We start from the raw sequence: 17035 nt of genomic DNA, 5'->3' as shown, positions 1-17035 counted from the left end.
GAAGGTAACTATGGAACCTTGCCTGTAGAACATTGGATTTACTAGCAAATAGTAATGCTATACTGTATCTAGATATTATAGGCCACTAGCTTACGTTAAACCCAAGTGAGCTTGCTCTGACGTTGGCATCATTCCTCCTGATGATAGCACACTGATGGACATGGCCTGTGGAGATAAGGGCGTCCTGGAGCAGGTTGGACAGCTGGTTCATCTTTACAGCATCCTGGGGGATCAACAAACAGAATTAAGGTATGCTTATTAATGGTGCAAATCATGTAGACTCACTGTAGACCCATAGGACTACTTAAAGTTAATGTGTTTCTTTTCGTTTTATTTTGACATCTTAAAACAGTTAACATTTAAGGGGAGGTATCCCTAGAGAAAATCGAGTTTTAGGTCTAGGATATCGATTTTTAACTAATAACATAATTAAGTAGATCAACCATTTTTCATTACATTACAATCATTTTTATTGCTTAAATCTGTGTCTAAAACATGTTTTATGTTGTTTTTGTAAGGCCTATGAGACAAAATTTTTATAAAATTTCTTGAAAAGTACAAAAATGGCCCTTGGTTACGCCATCTCTATTATAAGCAAATCATTGTTTGACTATCGATGTTTGGTATGGTTTTTTTCCTCACGATCTCTAGTTTTATAAAGACGCCTCGTTTTCGCTCTATGTTTCATTCAATTTCGGTAATGATCGGAAATCTTCGGTCAACTTTTGAAGCAAATCAGATTATTTTTAGCCTTGCTAATAAATAAAGAAACGCCATTGGTTGATTTTGCCCCCGTGGTCGGAATCCCCGTAACTACTTTTGTTATTTCCGACTATCGATAATAGACTTTATTTCAATGGCGAAGTCTACACGTTGACTTTCTTTTCTGTTCATGTGTGCATTTTCTTATTTATTCAACAGTTACAGTATATATATTTCTTGTTTTATTCATCAAATATTCTAGATCTGCTTCACCTTGTTTTTTATAAATGGCTAGACTCAACAAAAGGCTAGCTCAATTGAAGCAAGCTCGAATGAGTCGCAAATTAGATCTAGAAATAGAAAGAGTTACTGGTAAATCTAAGACTCTAGTCGATCTAGATAAATCTAGTACTTCCACAACAAGTTCTAGATCTATATCTTCATCAACACCTAGCCCTACTAGATCTAGATCTGATTCATCTTCTGGACATAATATTACGGCAGCAGTTGAAATTGAGAATGTGTCTACCGAAGCCAATAAAAGTGAGGCATTGGCATCTAGATCTAAGTCTAGTAAACTTCATTTAGATCTCAATACCAGGAGTAAAAGTAAAATTATTGACATTCCCAAATTAGATGTTGATAATTTAATATCCACCACTCCACACACTAACAGAACAATAGTTGAATTTGACCAACTTCAGGCCCTTATACAGCCTTTACTTTGTCCTGGCTGCAATAAGTCTTCATTAAAATTAAATTCTGATGAAAAATGTCGCAAAGGCCTGTCTGTTAAACTTAGCATTAACTGTGAAACATGCAGGACAGTTGTAAGTAGCAACCATACATCAGGTTATTCTAAAGAAAATAAAAGATATTCTGTTAACAATTCTGCAGTTCTATCATCAATCTTATGTGGATTAGGTTCCTACACATTTAACAAACTGTGTGAACATTTAGACATACCTGGAATGTGTAAAAAAAACTTTCTAAATATTACTAAACTAATTTACAATAAAGGTGATGATATCCGACAGGCCCTAGAACTTAAAACTGTTGACCTTATTCGTCGAAAGCATGCGGAGGAAAGTGGAGTTTCTATAAACGAAGAAGATATCATTGATATTGATGTCTCATATGATGGCTCGTGGCTAACCAGAGGACACACTTCACATATTGGAATTGGATGTGTTGTTGATGTGTTAACAGGATATGTTTTGGATTTCCACATAGTTTCAACATTTTGTTTGGTCTGTCAAACCACTGGCAGAAAGATTAAAGAAAAATCCCCATCACAGTATTCAGAATGGTTTGAAACACACAAGCCTTTTTGTGAAATCAACTACACAGGTGAGGGTCTATTAAATATAATTTACACTTCTATCAAGTCTTTGTGTATAGTTTTTAAATTCTCTTCGCTAAATTTTTATTAGCTTTGCTTTTTTTGTAGATTCACTAAATAATATTAACAAGTTTCTAAACTGTTTGATTTTCTTTATATTTACAGGTTCATCAGCTATGATGGAAACACATGCCGCAGAGGTATTATGGCTGAGGTCAGTTACAAAATTTAAGCTTCGCTACACATCAATGTTATCTGATGGAGATGCTAAATCTTTCAAAAGAGTAACTGAACTTAAACCTTATGGTGACATTCCCATAGTAAAAGAAGAATGTGTCAACCATGTTGGTAAAAGGATGGGATCTGCACTTCGAAATTTAGTTGCTGATTGTAGCAAAAAAGGTACTTCTCTTGGAGGCAAAGGGCATGGTAAACTAACTCAAAACACTATAAAAAAGTTAACACTTTATTACTCTAGAGCCATTAGAAAGCATAAAAATGTTTCTGATATGCAGAAAGCTATAATGGCATCTCTTTATCATTGCTTGTCAACTGACAAATCACCGAAACATCAATTGTGTCCAACTGGATCTGGCTCGTGGTGCTTCTACAATGCTGCTGTTGCTAAAAATGAGACTCCTGGTCCACATAGCAAGCTTCTCTGCACTCCTCTAAATTATAAGCTACTAGCTGACCACTTAAAACCAATATATAAACGCCTCTCCGAGCCAGCCCTCTTACAACGTTGTTTGCTAGGTGCTACCCAAAACGCCAACGAGTCTTTGCATTCCAAGATTTGGAGTACTTGTGATAAAAAGAAATTTTCTTCTTGGAACAAGGTAACATTTTCAGTGATATCCTCTATTTATGACTTTAACTTTGGATTTGCTGCTTCAAAAATAATGAAAAATATTCTGTTCTGCAAAAACACGTTTCATGCCCATCGTCTTGGTTTGAGTCGACAGAATCAACGATTAAGTGGGTCGGCGTATAAAAAAAGTAAAGTGGTCATGAGACGACTCCAGATGAGGAAAGATGCAAAAGCTCGAAGGGAACTTGAGTTAAGAGATGCAGAGGGACCTACTTATGAAGCAGGACAGTTTTAGCTGTTTTTTTTTCTGCTTTTTCTTCTTTTTTCAGAAATCAACAAATATAAATTTCACGTAGGTCATTTAGCTGTACACATGATTTCTCCTAAACTAATTGTTTGATTTTAATGAAATTTGAAACACTTGTTCTAGACATGATATACCTTACTTGTATAATGAATTTTTGTGAAACTTTTTAATACTTTTTTCTAAGTTTTCAAATCTATACTTTAAACTCATTTTTCTCAAAATGTTACTTTTTGCACATATCATTATGCCTTACTAGGAATTTCTCCTAAACTACTTGATAGATTTCAATGAAATTTGAAACACTTCTTAAGGACATCATTTACTTTACTCGTACAATGAGTTTTTTTCAAACTTTTATTTACTTTTTTTTTTTAAGTAATTTTAATTAATATTTATCCTGTTTTTTATGCCTAAAATATAACTAAAAATTCAAAAATTTGTAAAAAAAAAACCATACTTAAATCTTTAATTCTGACGTTGTACCAATTTAGAGGATCCTTTTCTCTTATCTTTAAATTCAATTTCATGTAATTTTGATCAATAGTTTTTACAAAATTCAGAGTTTTAATTTGTATACAATAAACAATATGGCCGCCGTTACCATGGCAACCATCATTCAAACAACTTTTTTTTTAGCATTATTTATTTTAGAATATCATTATATGTTACCATAACAAATTTCAAAGGCCTAGCTTCAGAAATAAAAAAAATAAGATTTTCAGGGATACCTCCCCTTAAAAAAAAAAAAGCCAACAACAACCATTCCAGACTGTATTTAAGAGTTAAGAGAAATTAATTAATGATTGCCAATTTTAACAGAAAGATAAAACAGCAGAATTGAGACGAGACAATAACTCCATCGCTAAAAACTAAAGCAAATAAAGCACCGTAAACATGAAGCCATTTTTTTAATTTTATTTAGTACAAATTTAAGTAAAAATTGATTTCACTTATGGTAGGCCTAAAGCTAATTCTAAAACTACTAGTTAAGTAAAAGTTTCCCCTTTCAAACCTTGCGATCTATCTGCTTCTGTGGCCAGCACAACGACCAACCGCCTTTACTTTTCCACAAGTAGGTAGCCCCACCCATTAGAGCTGGGTGGACTCAGAGGCGTTCAAAGATCACGAAATAAAAAATCCCAGTCCTCACCAGGATTCGAACCCGGGACCCCCAGTTCGGAAGCCAAGCTCTTTACCGCTAAGCCACCGCGCATGCTCTATATCTATTATTACATGTTACTATTATATTAAGGGAGATTTCCCATATATAAACTTTACCATGCCACAAATATGACTTCAGAGTTCTGGATGCCTAGAAGTAGGCCTATATAGAAATATCAATGCGATTCGTTACCACTAAAAATTAACAGTTTGGAAGAATTTAAGGTTGGGGTTAGTGCAGATCGGAGTAGGCTTATTAGTTTAAAATTTAGATTTGGTTTGTTTTTTACTAGATACGTGTCACTGCCAGCTTCGGAAACAAGACCACTTTTCATAAACGAGGACTTGTTACTCGATGTTAAAAATTAATTAACAGTTAGGAGGATTTTAAGGTTGGGGTTGGTGTAGATCAGAGTAGTAGTTTTAGTTTTAGTTTGTTTATACTAGATCTATGTGTAACTGCCAGCTATGGAAACAAGACTTTTCATAAACGAGGACTTGTTACTAGATATTTTGGAAGCCTTTCCCGGCATCTATGTGTTTCCAATTACCATGATAGCCGTTAACATATTATTTTTGGTTTCGAAATACCGTATTGCCAGTCCGTAGTGGCCCTAGTTGTGGCAAGTGGGGCTACCGTCCAGGGCCCGTGCCTGAGGCGTAATAATTTATTCAATATTTTGGAAGCCTTCCCGGCATCTATATGATACCAATTACCATGCAAGCTCTTAACATGACATATTTGGTTTCAAATTACCGTTCAGTTTCGGTAAAGACAGCATCTTATGACCCGTCGATTTTACGAGGCTATCATTGTTTAACAGTTCACATTAACATCAATAAAAAATAAGTAACCGGAAGCGACCAATTAACATAGTTCATTTAAACGACATCCAATCCGAATAGAACAGGAAAACGCCTAGTGATCAAGTTTGAACCAGTTGCAGGATTATAGTTATTTCCACACGAAAGAGTCATAGGTCATTTCCGGTGTTGTAACATAAATGCAACTTTAGAAAAATTGATTTTTTTTCATGAAAATTAATAAAGAAATAGAGACCTAGTGTTTCCTTGACTTTCGAGGGGGATACGTTCCGAGACCGAACGCCACATTAAAATTTCCGCAGTTTTTAATTTCATATACGTACACTATTTTTGGATAGGAACAGTAGACTATCACAAAACATCCCCTAACACTTTAATCTCCTAAATAACTTAATGGACCTCATTCACCAATCGTAAACACACAACATTTAGCCACGTGATAATATTGATAAAACAATGAAAATTAGCCTACGTATCTCGTGACAGCCTTTATGGATTGCATAATTTTTATAGAAGAGATAGAGAACCACGTGACAAAATGTTGTTTGTTTACGATTGGTGAATGAGGTCCATTTCCCATTCTCTTTATAACCTTTACAAGCCCACTGTTTCTGACGTCACAACCTGTAACGAGGCTACGAGCTATTGGTCTACACAGGTTGTGACGTCGCAGGTCAGTGTTGAGGCCTGCTATAACGACTGGCCTCGATTGAACCAGTTAATGTGCTTTGCTGTTATTTCGGCCAATCATCATTCAGAAAGTTTGGCGATGAAGTATTTTTCCCCAATTGGCTACTGTGCATATATACATCGGGTGGCTGTGGGAAAACCCGTATTTAAAAACAAAACAAAACGCGGGAATATTTTTTTTTCATTATTTGTTTTTCAAAAAACTCGAGGTATAGAACTTCCGCGAAAGTAAGATCTGAGAACGCCCGGGCATGCTACTCTGCCTCATAGTGGCGCCCGGGTGGAAACGATCGTAGGCTAAAGGGTAGCAAAACAAGACTCCCGTGGGGGTGCGAGAGCACCCTCATTGCACTGGGCGGAGTTGTAAAAAAGCTCCCACAACCTTGTCACAATCCAGACGCTGTTCCTCAAGGGGCCGTTACATAACTGGCGTGTCCCGCACAGTTAGCCTGGTATAGAAAAGGAAAATGGCGGAGGTCTTAGTGTACGCGGTCTCTTGCCGTGAGTCTGACACCCCGCCAGACAGAACAGTAGACTGTTCTCATTCAGGCCGTGAAAGGGACGTGAAAGGGAGCTTTTGTTCATTTTTGCTGGTTTAGAGTTCCAAGAGCCGAAGGCTCAACTCTACCTGACAGTTTCAAGAAGATCTGAGATCGTCAGGGACACCTGTAGCTCCTATCACACACCTTATTCTTTTAAAACATCAATTTGACTTCGGCATTCGGACCGCGCATCGGGAGAGAAGATACATAATATTATTATTAGTGCAAAGCGACTAGCTAGGAAAGTTCCGTGACTGAATCTGTGACCGCCTAAGCAACTAGGCCTATTTGGTTTTTGCAAGTGTTCTGGTTCTTTTTTTTGTAATTAGGCCTAATAGTTACTTTCCGACTCCAGCGTGCTAAGCAAAAATTATTATTATCTAGATTGTTAATTTTCATGTAAACCTTTATTACCTTTATTAACTTTAAAAGGCCAAACCTCATGCAGAACAATTACAATACCTTACGTAATTGGTGAAAGGCCAATAGTACAGTACCTACGTTAGGTAGGCCTACTATGTTTAGTATAAAATATAAGGCCTACAGAGTTAGAGGCGGATGAGCCGGTTAGAGTGATGTTATACGATATAGGCCTATATAGGCTCATGGCCCCGCTTATGACACAAGTCCAGGGCCCCGCGCTCTGCCAAGGCCGCCTCTGTTACCAGTATCTACGTAAGGTACCATATTTTGTACCAAATATAATACGGCCTACACTCCTACAGCATTAGAGGCGGACGAGGAGTGATGCGGTACGGTAAATATAGTCCACGATTACGGCACCGGGCCCGCGTATGACACTAGCCCCGGGCCAAGCACACACAGACACACATAGGCCTACGCCCACACACGCATAAACACAATAGCTTCCAATGAAGTTACCACTTCAAAGCTTTTCCTTAAATGATCTTCCCACTTTGCGAAATCCATGTTTTGAATGAAAAGCCAAAAAGAAATATATAAATGAAGAAATATGTTTGATTTTGCGGTAGGTCAACTTTTAATTAGCAGCACAATCAACTTGCTTCGTATGTGAGACGATACCAACAATGTATTAGGTCTACTACTATACTTATATAGATCTACTTTATGTCGTTAGCAGAAACCACAGAAAAGATTTTGGCTCTACAAGAATGCCATCAAGGCATGAACTTTATCTGGCAATGTGTTATCTTAGCGAGTGGTTGACATCCACCCAGTCAATAAGATTTAATAATCAATTTTCTTGATTGGGTCTATAAATAAATCTTCTTTACAAGTCTTCTTGGGCGTGCCACAATTAGAAGTAACTTTACAATTGCAGCAGTGTCAACAATGAAGACACATTCTAAGATTTTATTTTAAAGTTACTAGATATAAAACCTTTAAGAATTGAGGAAAATAACAATTGGTTGGGAGAATTGGAATCAATTCGGCTACACCTGTCGTGAATGAGGTCACTATACGCCTTTTAAAAAAATGCGAATACCGTAACACAACGAATTAGATAATTAGAATAACCTTAACGTTTGGGTGACTGCAATCGGCTAAGGGGCTAAGAACAGACTTAGAATTAGATTAATGCATTGAATGTAGAAGTTGATCTATATATTTTCATTCAAAATTGATCACTTGTAACAATTTAATAAACTGCGGTCACCATTTTTTTTTTTGACGTCTGCTAATTAAAGGGAAATAACAAGACAAAAGAAACAAGTGCAGCGTTCCTAAAATTCTGGGGCGCGGCGTGCTGGTAAAGGAAGCACGAAGGTAGTTTTTTTTTTAGGGGACAAAAAATGATCATTTGTAGGCCCTATCTATAAATCTGAGTTTAATGAAGTAAAAACGACATCATTATCTATGTTTAAACATTAAATGAAGTGACTCTGTTTTATCTTCTCAGTAAGATTTTCCAGTTATCAAAAATTTTTTGGTTTCTTTTTTTTTTTTTTTTTTTTTTTTTTTTAATAAAGAAGACATTTTAAAACGTCTTCGCCAATGCAATTCTAGAGTCTATCCACCAGAGCGATGAAATGTCTTCCCAGCGACGTACCATCGTTCTGCTGATGTCTTTAGCGTGAACAAGAGAATGCTGAACACGAGAATGATCTTGCGACAATCGAGCCCTTTATAAACCTTCCTACTCTACTCAAATGTCTTTCTGTCACATCATTGTTTGATAGCCAGTGACATGAATATAATTGGGAATCACGGAGTACACTTTATATTTGTGTTTCACGCGAGAAACAGTGGAATTGTGGGTAAGAAATCTAATTTTGAGAGTTGACCACATGGTCTGAAATTAGTCGACGCCATAGAAGTAGAATAAGACAGACGTACATTGATTTCGTGTAAAAAGTATTACTAGCTAAGTACTTGGATTGATGTTTTCCAATTGGATATTGTGATTGAATTCTGTGAAATATTATAAGTGAATTATAAGTGGCTGGAATTGCCAATATAGTGTGAACTGTTATTTTATTTAATAAACTCGATGTCTGCTATTTGGAGACGATTGATTAATTTTAATGTTTGTTGTAGTGTACTACTTAGAGTAGACATACGCGACATCAAGTAGTACCTCAGTTAAAGTGAGGGAAGCCATCTTTAATTATTGCACAGTTAGATATCTTAATTAACATATATAAATTCATGTCACAATAAGCAGTGACACTTACATACTTCAATATCGGCTCCTACCACCAATTTTTTAATTTAACTCTATTTGACCTGAGTTCTTTTCTTAGAGCACTGTGTTGTGTAAGAATGAATTTCTGACGTTCAAAATGCAGCAAAACTTACGCCACTTCCCAGGTTGTCTATTTGAGGTCAAAGGGTGGAGGCGAACGCATTTTTTGTGTGTATAAGGAGTGTAGAAAACACTACATTAGTGACAACTTATGGGTTAATGTAAAGCCTTATTAAAACGAATATTTATAGGATGAAATTATTGTCTATCCACCAATCAACAGTTTGAAAATAGTTAATTTATGGTAGTGTTTGAAAGAACTTGTTAGGTCTAAATCTATAAACCTCGCTCTTTTCAGTCTGTAGAGAGTTCAATGGCGACGACGTACCCTTTGAGGTGGGAGTAAATTTAGAAAATGCACTAACCAATATAATAACTAATAAAAAGCACTAATTCTTGATCAATATTGGTTAATGTTATGGCACGATTAGGAATTAATTATTTGTTGTTTTGACTTAATGAAAATGACGTGACTAGTAAAAACAAGAATAGGTTTTAGAGATAGAACGAAATATCAGACTACAGACTACTTTTACGACAACGTAGAGATTTGTAGCATTTTATAAACGTATAGAGTTAGATGACATTCCACGGTTCCTTTCATTGCTATTAAACTTGTTCGACATTCAGTAACAGCGTCGACTAACTTCTATTGATTGTTCGGTCTTTCGCCAATGTTATTGGATGACGTGTTACGTGGAGTGTTACCTCCATTTGGTTTATTTGCATTGGACACCGCGGAAGCGCCTAACACTAATAAAACGGTCTGCAGAACTAATGTCCGAAGAAAAAAAAAAGATTATTTTAGGCAAATAGAATGTCTGCAGGCAAAAAAAGTAGGCTTATCTGAAACGGCAATATTTTTTTTTCCTTAAAAGTGCGAGAGACAAGAGTCAAGCCGTGGCACAAGACGTACACATTACAATCCTTAGTTTCGTAACGCGCATTCTATTCAACAGGTAATAGCTTTATTAAAAAAACCACTAAAGTTCCCCTTTCTCGATCTATTGGGCAGATGATGTTAAGGTCATCTGTTTCTTTGGCCAACGGTTAACTATCAGGGTGTCATGCGGCCAGCACAACGACCAACCGCCTTTACTTTTCCCAACTAAAGTCAGGTACCCATTAAAGTTGGGTGGACTCAGGGGCGCCCTAAAAATCCCAAAATTTAAAATCAGTCTTCATTAAGATTCGAACCCAGGACCCCAGGTTCGGAAGCCAAGCGCTTAACCACACGGCAATTTCGCTTTTTTTTAAGCCTATTTTTTTATTCTGTTTTTTTTTTAATGCATATAGGCTGGTGATAAAATATTTTTAAACGTTTTGAGATATTAACTGAAACCGTCTCATAACGAAGATAGATGTAACATTACGGACTACAGAGCGTAATGATTTTTTTTTTCCTTCTCACTACCGCCCCCTATCGGTATTTAATTCATGTAACTCGAACTGCAATTTTATTTATCACTGATTATTCGATTTTTTTTTCTAGCGCATTTGGCCTTTCATCTTTAATAACGGCACAAGAAATGGTCGATGTCGTAAAAAGGGACAGTTTGGCTTAGAGACAGTGATGTGATTAGTAAAAACACGACTAGTATTTAAAGCGTAGCGAAAGTAAGCCCAGAAGACTTTTGGTAAAGTCGGCTTTAATGTCTGAAGTAAAATACCCTACTAACAGAAATAAAGGAAAGAATAGCAGGAGGCAACAGGTCATTTTATAGCACCCACCATTTACTTAAGAGCAAAACGATTTCAAGGAAAACCAAGAAAATAATATACAAAACCATAATAAGACCAGCAGCAATGTATGGAAGTGAGACCTGGACACCGACTAAGACATCTGAAAATTTACTTAACACTTGGGAAAGAAAAATTCTTAGGAAAATGTATGGTGCCATACCGGATGAAACAGGGTGGATGACACGCACTAACCATGAGTTATATCAATTGTATGAAGACCCACCAATAGTGAACGAAATAAAAAAGAACAGACTACGTTGGGCAGGTCACCTTGAAAGAATGTCAGACAACATAGGGGCGAAAATCGTATACAGGCAAAAACCAAAAGGCAGGCGACCCAAAGGCAGACCCCGAATGCGACGTATAGATGATGTGGAAGCAGATCTGAAGCAGCTTGGGGTTAGGGCGTGGAGAAGAAAGGCCCAGGAGAGATTTGAATGAAAGGATGTGTTAAAGCAGGCCAGAGCCCTCCATGGGCTGTAGCGCCACTGGGATGGATGGATAGATATTTAGATAATACCATCTTCGACTGTTCCCTACGTTACGCATTAAACTCCTTGTTCGACATCGCTCGTCAGCGTTGAGTACCTTTATAGGGTTGGCCCTTCGCCTGGGTTATTTCGTTAAGTGTTATCTCCGTTTTTGACTTATCCACACAAGACACACTATTTATTGTTCATAGGCGTCGTACCAAGTGGTACTTGATAACACGATGTAGATGTGTTGTTCCCATGAAAGGATCTCGTTGCGTCATTGCTCCATGAGGGTTCGAACTCGGACTTTGAGAAATATGTTGATGTGGGGGTGAGGGGGCGGGACTGGGAGGATAAGAATTAGGAACGTTGGGATATCGATTTCACGCGCAGTCACGTTATTTCTTTACTCCTTTGTCAACGTAACGTTATTTGTTTTGCAAATCAGGGTGTTCTTGTGAAAGCATAACATAGCATAGCATAGCCTATTAATGCTATCAACTATTGTCACTAGAATCAGATTTAAAAAAAACACAGTCAGGGCCTGCCTTACGAATTGCGGGGCCCAATTTAATGTATGCTTGCGAGGCCCCTCTTCTAATAAAAACCATTCATTAGATCATAATCAACATTTATTATGCAACATGCGTAGGAAGCAACTCAAACGCAAAGTGCCTGTGGGTTAATTAAAGTTAGGCTACGTCAATCGTACGATAGGCCTACACTAAATATGTTAACCCTTTAAGTCTTTAAAAGCCCGCCACAAGAGCCATGACTGATAGTGATATGCTTAATGTAAATTGCGGGGCCTGGACATTGCACGATTTTCTACAAGTAGAGAACAGATTTAGGACAACATTGGAGTCCTGGGGAGTTTGTGTTACTTACGGATGAAAGTCCGAATTTGGCCATTAACTCTTTCTCTCCGTAATTATTTACCACATTCTGGTGGAATCAACGTTGGTATCGTAAGTTCGGAGAGAAAGAGTTAAAGGCCATGTTTATAGGTTCTGGAGTCTCGCCTTAAATCATATCGTTTCTCTATTAACTTTACAACCATTTCCTGTCTAACTGTACACAAATTCTTCAGAACACATACACATTTTTTTTCATTATAGGCTTTTTAACATTATGCACAACTTTTGTGTAAAATCAAAACGAAAATAATTTCTATTCTATCAGCTAGATCTAGATCATAGACATAAATAAATATAGACTGGCCGATTAAAGAGTTTTATGAAGCGAAAATTTGTGACTGGCAATTTTGTGTTCTTTATTATACAGCATTTATGAGCAGTATAAAAGTTAAGTATTTATATCTATTTCAGCCACACACCTATATATATTGTAAATAAGGAGGCAGTGTAGTTTTGTTTAATCTCTAAGACAGAAGATCATACAACTTTTCAGAATTCGGAAATCCGAATACAATAGATATACATGTTTTCAAGTTACATGAGGTTACTTCCTTTTTATTTATTTATGCCTATGATCTAGATCTAAATCTACTCACCGGAAGTCCTCTGACTTGAAATTGAGATTTTTTGGTTATGCTCAGTTCTGCCATTATTAGTAATATTTTTAGCGTTGACTGAGCACAAAATGTAAGTTATTTCCACAGAGATAATTGTACGAATGGGAGTCCGTAACGAACTGGTAAATCTGAGTAAATAAATCTAAATTATCTATCACTCCGTCTCTCTCTCTTATATAGATAGGCCTATATCTGTATATTTCTCTGTCAGTCTATCTATCTTCACAGTAAGAGAATAACTGTAGCCTATCAACAAAATAGTCTTGGATATTCCCTACATCAAACATAAACCAACCGTATAAAAATCTAGAAACAACAAAACAACTTGTTCTTTAAAATTAAACAAAATGTGCCATTCAATAACATTTTTTTTTTACATTTAAAACTTTGTGTCTTATGCTATGTTCACATTTATACCTCCAACGACACAAGAACGTCTAACGTCATTACCAGAAAGCAACTCCACTAGATTGTATTAGACTTTTGTTATCAGATGTGGTAAAAGCAAGTACGTGCTTAACTTGTAGGCCTACAATAACCGCGCCACATTTTCTCACTTCTCTGGCATTCACTGTTCTTAATCTTAGCGGAAGATTTAATTAAAATTGAATCCTTTTAGTTTGTTTAAGGGCACACGAGACACATTAAACTAGACAGCATACATCATATTGACCATCTCAGGGTTTGTTGATGGCCCTTTCCCTCTATTTAAATACCCCCCCACACATACACACCAACCAAACAGAAAACATACAGGGAAAAAAAAGGTGTGTGTGGGGGGTTATTGAGATGCAATCTCAAACAACATAATGGGTTTATACTTAAAAAAAGAATGGCCCAGTAAAAATGTACAGGAGAACATGACCTAGTAATTAGGTGTATAGAAAGGGACTACAATAGCTCTTGACTAAACCGGATATTGGACCCCTGGTACAACAAGGGGCGATAATTTTTTAGCGTGCAATATTTACGTAAGAACAACAACGGTCGATCGATAAGGGGAGACAACTTGCTGAATTGCAGTTCCCAAGCAGCTAATATATTTTGATAAATACAGTCTACATGTAATATTTACAGAACTGTTATCATATTGTACAATTTAAGGAAAACTGAAATAAATAAATTAAAAAAAAAACAGAAGATATGGGAACCTAAACTTGGAGTTTAAGCGGTCATGGAAATTATCTAAAATAGCAATGTACCTCCCTGTTGTTATATGAACTGAGAGGATTTGATGACCGAGCTCATCAGTACCCTTATGTCACCAAAATGAAACAATTTTCGCTGTCTGTCAGAGGTCAGTACTGCTGCAGACCTGCCACATCACTAGAAAACCTCTTAATGGACACTGATAAAGGGACAACAATGAATTTTGTTTCTCTTAAAAGAAACTCGACACTGACAGTGCCAGAGAATATATATTCGTTCGTTTCTAACATAATAATAATAGCAATGTCTTTGATTTCGGTGATTAAGGATAAGTGCAGTGTTTCACATGGCTACGCAAACCCAGCTGCGACCTGCAAATTTTTCCACGCCTGATGCAGACAAAGCCGTTGTCCGCCGGGGGTCTATTTAAGTTTTCTTTTCGTCTTCTGCGCCTGTCTTCTACAAGGGCCTTCCACTTGGCCTCAAATATGTGTCCCGCGGCCTTCATGAGAGCTCTCCAACTGTCTCTTTCAGAGGTCATCTGCTGCCAGCAACTCTATGCCAGTGAGGGCACAATGGCGCCTGAGTTGATCTATAGAGCGCCTACGGGGACAGCTCTATTACAAAGACCTGGCCCGACCTCCTTTAAGCTCGCAAAAAAAAAAAAGATCGCTTTTGGCATGCGTCCTCCCCGTGCGAGATAAGTGTCCGACCTAGTGTGACAATGCAAGTGTCTTACTATTACATTAATAAAAGCTTCATTTCTTCATTGGCCTCCTTCAGTCGTAGAACGACCATGGTTCATCTCGCACACTTCCTCTTGTGGCTGTGGAGCCCTATCTTGGAGAGACACTCCCGTCCACAAATATCGCAGGTTAAGGTGTATTTTGCTTCGGTGGTAGAGGAGCTGGCCATTTGTATGCATTGTCCATTTTTTCTTCCAGGGCTGAGTCCCATGTTCTTGCGCTATCCATAGCTTTCTTGGTCACTGTCTCTCTCCATCTGGTGCGGTCTAGAGCTATGTCTTCCCAATGGTCAGTATGGATGTTAAAAGCTTCACATCAAGATTAACATAAGATTGAGAACCTAAGTGTAAAGCTTACTCAAACTAAATGATACCGGAGAACATAGCTCATGCTACACTACATTCAAGGAAGAACATTATGCCACCCAGTCCAGTGCAGAAGAACATTAAGATCAATCTAAAAACGTTTTTAGATAATTTGTCATTTTAGCTGTCGTGTTTATGTGTGTAATGTTATCACAGCGCCTTGAGCCTACATTTTGTACAAGAAGATCCTTGAGACATTTTACGGCGCGACAATACAAAATCTGCTAACATACGGAATAAGTTGTTGGCAAGGCAACGCCTCATCTAAACTGTTGCGACGTCTAGAAAACATCATTAAAAAACATCCAAAATTACACTCACAACATTACGACATTTAAAGGAACTTTTTGAACAAACGTGCCTAAGAAAAATCGAAAAAATCTTGAAAGACAACGGCCACCCTCTCCATCAGAACTACGCCAGGTCGTCGCGAAGTGGGCGACTGCTGTCAATCAAAACAAGAACGGAGCGGTACAAAAACTCGTTCGTACCTCACTCGGTCAGACTCTATCACCGCCACTCATTGATCAGGGAACATGAAATGCACCAAGATACCTGTGTGTAGTCGCTGAATGAACTCTTTATGTTGTCTGTTGTATTTATGTGTATTTTTCTGTTGCGTTGTCTTTATATGAGGAAAGAGTCCTTGTAATCACAACAAATTTCCGTAAGGATCAATAAAGCAGTCTTAGTCTTAGTCTTAACAGCGCTCGGTAAATTACATTTTTATTATAGGAAAATTGAAAGTCTCAGTGTATCATTTACTCAAACTAAATGATACCTGAGAACAGATGAAACTTACAAAGCTACAAAGCAGAAAAGAACATGACAACACTGTCAGTACACTAGCATTATCAACAGCATTACATTTTCATCGATCAAAGAAACTGACTTCAAAAAAGAAAGAAATATGAACTTAAAACATATATTAGTTACTTTTAAAGAAAAATAATGTTCACAGAATTATTTTCCAAATAGAAATAGATATTAACTGAGCACTGTAACTGCGCTATTTGCACGTTACAAAGCAGAAAAGAACGTGGCAACACTGGCAGTATCAACAACGTCTCTGGAAAAAAAACAACTACTATGACACTCAGTGACAGTCACATGCAATAAACCAGAATACAAACATGACAGCAATGTCGTTACCTTGGCATATCAACAAAGTTTGGGACAACTGGTGACAGTCAAAGTTTCTCGCTTTGCCCCACCCTCTTTCCTTTCGATTAGACACACACACACACACACATACAAATAAACGCACGCAATGTTAGGCTACTGTTTAAAAAGTCAAGAGTCTCCACCACACAAATACACATACTTTTTATGTTCCACGCTAACAAATACTTTATTTTGTATCGACCCCAAAAGCCTCAAGTTACTGTGTGTTATGACTAAATCTGGATTAAGATTATATGCAGCGGAAAGTGAAGACACGAAACCGTCAGGTCGTGCCTCATTTTCATAACAACAGCGGCACTTGTTACATTCAGTGGGAGGAGTGACGAAAGGGAAGGCACTGTGTTGACAGGGAGATAATCTCTCTCGAACTCCCTGTCATATTATTTGTGCAAGGGTTGTTCTTAAATCAGATCTTCGATTGGCGAAAACAAAAAAGTGTGTTTGGTGTGTGTGTGGATCAGTTATCTTTTGTACCTAAAGCTGTAAAGTCGTGAAAGTTATCTAAAACTAAATATAGGAGCTATTTATAGATTGAACATGCTTGTCATCTCCCTTTCTTGAGGATTTGAAATAGAACTAGCTCATAAGAGGTGGCCTGGTGGCTTCATAATATATAATAAATAATAATAATTATAGTTTTTATATAACGCTACTTTCATGCTTATAGCATGCTCAGAGTGCTATGGTCCAATCTCAGTTGTGGACCAGTGGGGGGGGGGGGGGGGGGCAGGG

The 17035-nt window shown here is 37.3% G+C and overlaps 2 protein-coding genes across 6 annotated transcripts in view; one reads left to right on the top strand and one right to left on the bottom strand.

The window, feature by feature from the left end:
• Positions 1-17035, bottom strand: part of LOC106060976 (profilin-4-like) — a 31118-nt gene that overhangs the window by 8813 nt on the left and 5270 nt on the right. Inside the window, exons 1-3 of one of the 5 annotated variants that reach the window (XM_056033941.1) lie at positions 16055-16206; positions 12838-12986; positions 95-223 (exon numbers count right to left, since the gene is read on the bottom strand). In XM_056033941.1, the coding sequence (XP_055889916.1) occupies positions 95-223; positions 12838-12891 (183 nt within the window). In that variant the 5' untranslated portion in view covers positions 12892-12986; positions 16055-16206. Of the gene's footprint in view, positions 1-94; positions 224-5080; positions 5104-7262; positions 7473-12837; positions 12987-16054; positions 16207-17035 lie in introns of those variants that run through there. The other 4 variants (XM_056033944.1, XM_056033942.1, XM_056033945.1 and 1 more) reach the window with 4 other exon arrangements.
• Positions 365-3786, top strand: LOC129926981 (uncharacterized). Its single transcript, XM_056033939.1, has 2 exons — positions 365-2052; positions 2210-3786. Exons 1-2 carry the CDS (start codon positions 990-992, stop codon positions 3148-3150), a joined length of 2004 nt encoding a protein of 667 aa, XP_055889914.1. The 5' UTR covers positions 365-989; the 3' UTR covers positions 3151-3786.

Source organism: Biomphalaria glabrata, chromosome 6, assembly GCF_947242115.1.
Source record: "Biomphalaria glabrata chromosome 6, xgBioGlab47.1, whole genome shotgun sequence".
NCBI lineage: Eukaryota > Metazoa > Mollusca > Gastropoda > Planorbidae > Biomphalaria > Biomphalaria glabrata.
This window is presented reverse-complemented; position numbering and strand designations above follow the sequence as displayed.

Coding starts and splice junctions, on each gene's coding strand:
- LOC129926981 (XM_056033939.1), top strand. CDS start 990: ATGGCTAGACTCAACAAAAGGCTAGCTCAATTGAAGCAAGCTCGAATG. Junction 2,053..2,209: donor TTGTGAAATCAACTACACAG/GTGAGGGTCTAT, acceptor TTATATTTACAG/GTTCATCAGCTATGATGGAA.